Below are 7,500 nucleotides of genomic sequence, written 5' to 3'. Positions count from 1 at the left end.
AGAGAGAGAATTAGTAACATTTGTCTATTATATAAAAAATTATTAACAAAACAAGTCTAACGAAGTACGATTTCTTAAATTACCCAAAAAAAGGAAAAAGGGGAGGGGGCAATTTACCCCCTAAAAACTAAAGTCTGAAATAAGAAAAATCATGAAAACAGAGTTTACGATCAAAAAACAAAAAATCCTGAATCTGCTAAAACTTAATTCTCCCAAAACATAAAATGTCCGAATTCAGGTTTTGGACATAACATATAGCCTACACGGAATGCACGAACGAACAATCAAACAAACACACACATACACACAGAGGCATTTAGTTAGACTATTTTAATTGCATGGTCAACGCAGGTCACTGGAGGGTATCTCTAATGAGAAAATATGGTACACATCTGAAGCGATTCTCTCTCTCTCTCTCTCTCTCTCTCTCTCTCTCTCTCTCTCTCTCTCTCTCTCTCTCTCTCTCTCTCTCTCTATATATATATATATATATATATATATATATATACATACACATCATATATATATATATATATATATATATATATATATATATATATATATATATATATATATATATATATATATAAATGAACAAAAATATATGCCATAAACTATTTAGCTTCACCAAACTTAGAGAACAATAGATGAAATAAAAGCCAAGAAATAAAAACAAAAGCCCCAACCACCAAAAATAAAAGAACAGACCAAATAAAAGCTGGTGAACAGAATCCATCCAAAAACTGTCAAAAGCCATTGATAATGAATAACGTCTTTTCACTTATTCAATTCCCTCTCTCGGCTCCGACCAAAGAGAAGAAAAAAAAATGAAAAAAGAATAAAAAAATAAAGGTCAAAATAAATAAAAACTGCAAAATGCTGCAAATGAAACGATGTACCACTTAAACGCCATGAAAAATTTAACAGATCTTTGGAAGTTTAGTAGAACCGCCTGGGCTAAAATGACTATTTCAGCAGCGTTGGTTTTCACATGCAGACTGCGGATCAAAGATGCATGTGCATTAATGAAAAGGAACCTACGTGGCTCTCTCTCTCTCTCTCTCTCTTTTCCCAGTCACAAAGTGTTAGTTGACTACATTGTAATTCTGTTGTATTTTTCATTATATATAATGTGTATGTATGCATGAATATATGTATATATATACATATATGTATATATGTATATATATATACATGCGTAAATATGTATATATGTATATATATACATGCATAAATACATACATACATTCACATACATATATATATATATATATATACAAAAATAAAATATATAATATAGTATCTACAAATACATATATATATATATATATAGACATATATATATATAAATAAATAATAGAGATATATATAAAGATATAGCTATATGTATACAAATACATATAGAGAGAGATAGAGAGAGATAGAGAGAGAGAGAGAGAGAGAAATATATATATATATATATATATATATATATATATATATATATATATATATATATTATACTGTACATTCATGTAAGTTCTGAGTCCCTTGGTAGGCGAAATTGGAAGACGCACATAATTCAAAGTCAGTAACATTTCCTTTCTGCCATTCAAAACAGCAAGACACATAAACGCCAATATTAAGTATATATGATTATTTTTAATTTTAATCAGTGACAGACTCAGTACTTAACTTTGTAAGTCCCAAAACCTCACCCAGCTACATGACCCCAGTGGCATCACACCGAAATAAATAAGTAAATAACTAAATATGTAAATAAAAATTAGTAAATATACAAATAAATAAAATTGTCGAAAACCACGTGGGCCCCAAAACCTTACTCAGGTGCATGGCCCCAGTGACATTAGGCAAAGAGATAGATAAATAAATAAATAAATAAATTGATAAATAAATAAATAAATAAATAAACAAATAAATACAAATAAAGATATATCAAAGACATCAAAAGTGAAATATTTAAAATAAAAAATTTTCTAATATACAAATATATGCAAATACATCCTCTGGACCCATTTAGTATACGAGGTAGAATTTAGGCAAATGTTTCCCCTGACGAAATTCGAGTTTACGCCCAGACGCCGAGTCACCTTATTTATCCCACTTCTATAATAGGAGGAGGGGTGGGTGAGGGGGGTGAGGAGGGAGGGAGGGAGGGAGGAGGGGAAGGGAAGGAGAAGGGAGAGGGGAACGGAGGGGGTAAAAAAATATATTCATGAGGACTGTTCACTCTACGGGTCGCGAATAGCTCTCTCGAGGCAGTCAGACATTCTCTCTCTCTCTCTCTCTCTCTCTCTCTCTCTCTCTCTCTCTCTCTCTCTCTCTCGCAGATACTGTTCCTTTTCGTTAAGTCTGCGCCCTTTAATCCTTTTAGTTATCTGCCTCCCTCTATTTACCTATTCTTTTTTCCTCCTTTGATTTTTCCTTAACCCAATTTACTCCAAACCTAAAAGGACTTGAAGCAAATAAGTGTTTCCTAATGTGTATTTTCACAAACACACACACACACACAAGCATGTACATGCAAGCATACATATATACACATTGTATATATTTATATATATATATACATACATTTTATATATATAAATATGCAAGTAGCCTATGTATGTATTCATATACATATACTACATTTATATACATATATATATATATATATTTTATATATATATATGTGTGTGTGTTTGTGTGTGTGTAAGACTACACCACAAAAAATAAAAGCTCTAATCCAATAATAAAAATGGAAAAATGGGTTACAATGAGACCCCCAAAAAAACCAACAAATTCCTGAAGGGCATTTGTGCTTCAGTAAACAAAAATAAAAGATACAAAGTCCTCTTTCCTCTTACCCCAGGCTGGGCCACTTTCAAAAGAGTAAAGAGGTATAAAGGGGCAGGGGAAAAAGGATGGAAATGGGAGGGGAAGGGGATGGGGACGGGTGAGGGAAGGGGAGGGAACAGGTGGGGGAAGGGGAAGGGTAAGAGGAATGGGTGGGGGAAGGGGAAGGGGAAGGGGGAGGAACGGTGGGGGGAAGGAGAGGAACGGGGGGGAGGGGGAGGAGGAATGGAAAGGGGAAGGGGGAGAGGAACAGGTGGGGAAGGGGAAAAGGAATGGAAAGGGGGGGGAATGGGAGAGGAACGGGTGGGGAAGGGGAATGGGAGGGAGAGGAATGGAAAGGGGGGAGGGAAAGGGGGAAAAGGGAAAAGGAGGGGAAGGGGAGAGGAACAGGGGGAAGGGGAAGGGGGTGAGGAATGAAAAGGGAGAGGGGAAAGGGTGAGGGGAGGGGAGGGGAGGGGAGGGGAATGGGAATGGGGTGGGGGGTTTTGAGGTTGCGCAGCCGGGAATGTAAGTGATAGTGAACCCCTTAATAGACAGGATGACTGATGGGTGGGCTATGTGTGTGTGGGGGGAAGGGGAAGACCCCTTCCCCTCCCCCACCTTCCCCTCCTACCACACAAAATATCTGACACATCCTATCCACAATTTTGGTGTTTTTCGTCTCAACGTTTTTATTCATTTATTTATTTTTTTTTATCTCCATAAAAAATTCTAAATGAACGTTATTCCTGCTTTTATGTTTGTCTGTTATTCTGATTTGATTTGATTTTTACTTATTTTATTTATTCTTTCATACATTTATCAAATTCTAATGGTTCTATATTTATCAATTTATGTATTTTCCTGTCATTTTCAAGTATTTATTCATGTAATCCTCCTTTCATACACTTATCAATATTTACTTTCAAATTCCATCCACTTCTCTCACCAGCTCCCATCTATATCCTTCTAAATCTATCTAAATATATCTAAACCTCTCTACATCCATCTAAATCTATCTAAACACATCTCAATCCATCTACACCTAACTAAACACATCTCACCCTATCTAAACCCATCTAAACATTTCTAAACTTATCTAAATATATCTAAACATATCTAAACCCATCTAAACCTTTTTAAACTTCACTAAACAGTTCTAAACCTATTTAAACATATCTAAACCTATCTAAACATATCTAACCCTATTTAAACATCTCCAAACATTTCTAAACCTATCTAAACAATTTTAAAGTTATCTAAACATTTCTAAACCTATCTAAACAATTCTAAAGTTATCTAAATATTTCTAAACCTATCTAAACAATTCTAAAGTTATCTAAACATTTCTAAACCTATCTAAACAATTCTAAAGTTATCTAAACATTTCTAAACCTATCTAAACACTTCTAAACTATCTAAACACTAACCACCGCTTTCCACCTGCCATTTTCATTCGCCTGTCGTCAGTTATTTTCTATTTCGTTAACTACCGTCCCATTAATCCAATCCCCACCGCATCTGAACCTATCTAAACCCATCTAAACCTATCTAAACATCATCCAACACTTTTCACCTGCCATTTTTATTTGCCTGTCGTCAGTTATTTTTTTTTATTTATTTTCGTTAGTTACTGTCCTATTAATCCCATCCCCACTGCATTTGACACGTTTCATCCCTGCCATTCAAACGTCTACCTGGCTTTTAAAGTTTTTTAATATGATAACAGGGCAGCCAATCTTTGTATATTTTCTTTTATTTTGTTTATTTTTTGTTTATTTTATTTTGGGGGACTCCAGATCTTCGTATATTTTTCAATTTATTTTATTTATTTATTTTTTTTTGGAGGACAGCCAATCTTTGTCCTTTTTTTATTTTAAAAAATTTTTTTGGAGGAAAGCCAATCTTTGTATATTAATTTTTAATCTTTATTATTTTATTCATTTTGGAGAGAGAGAGAGAGAGAGAGAGAGAGAGAGAGAGAGAGAGAGAGAGAGAGAGAGAGAGAGAGAGAGAGAGAGAGAGCTGTCTCCCTGGCTTCAAAAGTTTTTAAGGTGATAACAGAACAGCCAATCTTTGTATATTTTCTTTTATTTTGTTTACTTTTTGTTTATTCTGTTGGAGGACAGCCAATCTTTGTATATATTTTTATTCTTTTTATTTATTTTAATTTTTTTTGGCGACAGCCAATCTTTGTTCTTTTTTATTTATTAAATTTTTTGGAGGACAGCCAATCTTTGTATATTAATTTTTTATTTTGTTTATTTTAATCATTTCAGAGAGAGAGAGAGAGAGAGAGAGAGAGAGAGAGAGAGAGAGAGAGAGAGAGAGAGAGAGAGAGAGACCTGTCTCCCTTGCTTCAAAAGCTGTTAATAAGATAACAGAACAGCCAATCTTTGTATAATTTTTCTTTTATTTTGTTTATTTTTTTTGGAGACAGCCAATCTTTGTATATTTTCTTTATATTGTTTACTTTTTAATTTTTTTATGACAGCCAAACTTTGTTCTTTTTTTTATTTTTTTCAAATTTTTTTTAGAGGACAGCCAATCTTTGTTTATTAATTTTTAATTTTTTAAATTTTGTTAATTTTGCAGAGAGAGAGAGAGAGAGAGAGAGAGAGAGGATTGAGGAAAGGAAGACGGAAGAAGGAGAATATTAAAAGAAAGAGAATATTAACAGAGGTACAGTTAAAGGAATGAGAGGGGTTGCAGCACCAGCTACAACGAACCTCAAGCAATGCCTACAGTGCGCCTCACCGTACATCCCACCTACGGAGGAATTAAAAGTATTGACGCCATCGCAAATTGACAGAAGGTGTGGGCTTAATTCCCACGTTGCTGAATTAAGTATACAACAACGAGGTACCAAGACAACGTGTGTACATACACACACACACACACACACACACACACGGACACACAAATCCCCGAGACGGCCAAATAAATAAGAGAGGAAAGGTAATATCCAAGGCTACGTAATCTTTCGCCATATGTCACGTTTAAGGAGAAATTCGGGACAATTGCAACACGGACGTCTGGGCAAGAAAACGCTGGACCCGTTTTTCGTTTGTGCTTTGTCCGCAACTTAATTTTTGGGTTATTTCCTTGTTTGTTTTTGTTTTTTGATGGGGGTTAGTTTGTCTATTTGCAGTTTTAGTTTATATGGGATGTGTATGTAAACAAATATATATAAAGATGCACGGACATTTTGTTTATATATATACATATATATACATACGTATATAATTATAATTATATACGTGTACAATCTATGTATGTATATGTATGTGCGTATATATATGTGTATATATATATTGTATGTATATACAAACATATATATGTATGTATGTATGTATGTAAACTCTGCGTAAATCACGCCTACATTTTTCAGAAAGCATTATAAACAAAGTATGAGAGTCCACATTCTTGAATATTCCTCCTCCTCCTCCTCCTCCTCCTCCTCCTCCTCCTCCTCCTCCTCCTCCTCCTCCTCCTCCTCCTCCTCCTCCTCCTCCTCCTCCTCCTCCTCCTCCTCCTCCTCCTCCTCCTCCTCACTGCGCGTGAGTGATCATGTTAATAATGCATTTCTGAAAATGCTGCGAACACCTTTATGAAAGCTGTCAGTCATTCTTGCGAGGGAATTTTTTCATTTTTGAAAAGGGACAAACGGGCCGCGGGATAAATGCCATAAGCATTTCCACGGCGTTGACAGCGGCGGTCTGCCGCATACCTAATCATTTTCGGCGTTGGTGGTGGTGGTTGTGGTCTCTCTCTCTCTCTCTCTCTCTCTCTCTCTCTCTCTCTCTCTCTCTCTCTCTCTCTCTCTCTCTCTCTCTGTGTGGGGAACGTTTTTATTATTTTTCATATTTCTTTTTTTTATTTTCTAATTCCAGATGAAATTCATCATTGGTGGTGATTTCCTTTCTCTCTCTCTCTCTCTCTCTCTCTCTCTCTCTCTCTCTCTCTCTCTCTCTCTCTCTCTGTGTGTGTGTGCGTGTGGATGTTTGTTATTAATTTTATATCTATTCTTTATGTCCTGATTCCAGATGAAATTCATCATTGTTAGTGGTTCTCTCTCTCTCTCTCTCTCTCTCTCTCTCTCTCTCTCTCTCTCTCTCTCTCTCTCTCTCTCTTTTGGACGTGTCATATTTTTTTCATGTTTTTTCTTACTGTCGTTTCTGGTTGGAAATGAAATTCAGAGTCGGTTTTGTAAAAATATTAAAATGGTATGTTTGAATCAAGAGAGTGACAACCTCATTATTTTTTGTCGCATATCTTTTTTTTTTTAGCTTTTCACTTGAATTATGGTAGATTTTCTCTCTCTCTCTCTCTCTCTCTCTCTCTCTCTCTCTCTCTCTCTCTCTCTCTCAAGCAAGCAAAACTCTCTCTCTCTCTCGTTGCTAAAAACAATTCATACATGACGTTTCGGCCGAATTGCATTAATGATAAATGAAGAGGAATTCTTTGTCTCGGGGTTTCTGGCAGTGATGAAATTGGGCAGAGACACAAAGAGAGAGAGAGAGAGACCAGCGAAAGGTAAATGAAAGGCGTGGACACGGTACGCGTACCTTATATTTTTATTTTTGTGAACTGGTAGACAAACACACACATTTATATACATACATACATATATATATATATACACAGTATATGGTGTGTGTATGTACGTAAATGTGTTTGATT

The 7,500-nt window shown here is 35.3% G+C and overlaps 2 protein-coding genes across 10 annotated transcripts in view; one reads left to right on the top strand and one right to left on the bottom strand.

The window, feature by feature from the left end:
• The window catches only part of LOC136828133 (carboxypeptidase N subunit 2-like), an 849,326-nt gene that overhangs the window by 197,279 nt on the left and 644,547 nt on the right, over positions 1 to 7,500 (bottom strand). The gene's annotated exons all lie outside the window — the stretch shown is intronic.
• The window catches only part of LOC136827782 (myb-like protein AA), an 86,811-nt gene that overhangs the window by 27,584 nt on the left and 51,727 nt on the right, over positions 1 to 7,500 (top strand). The window contains exon 3 of the mRNA XM_067085241.1: positions 6,209 to 6,377. Within this exon, the coding sequence (XP_066941342.1) occupies positions 6,209 to 6,377 (169 nt within the window). The remainder of the gene's footprint in view (positions 1 to 6,208; positions 6,378 to 7,500) is intronic.

The sequence above is a fragment of the Macrobrachium rosenbergii genome, chromosome 42, assembly GCF_040412425.1.
Source record: "Macrobrachium rosenbergii isolate ZJJX-2024 chromosome 42, ASM4041242v1, whole genome shotgun sequence".
NCBI classification, from domain to species: domain Eukaryota; kingdom Metazoa; phylum Arthropoda; class Malacostraca; order Decapoda; family Palaemonidae; genus Macrobrachium; species Macrobrachium rosenbergii.
This window is presented reverse-complemented; position numbering and strand designations above follow the sequence as displayed.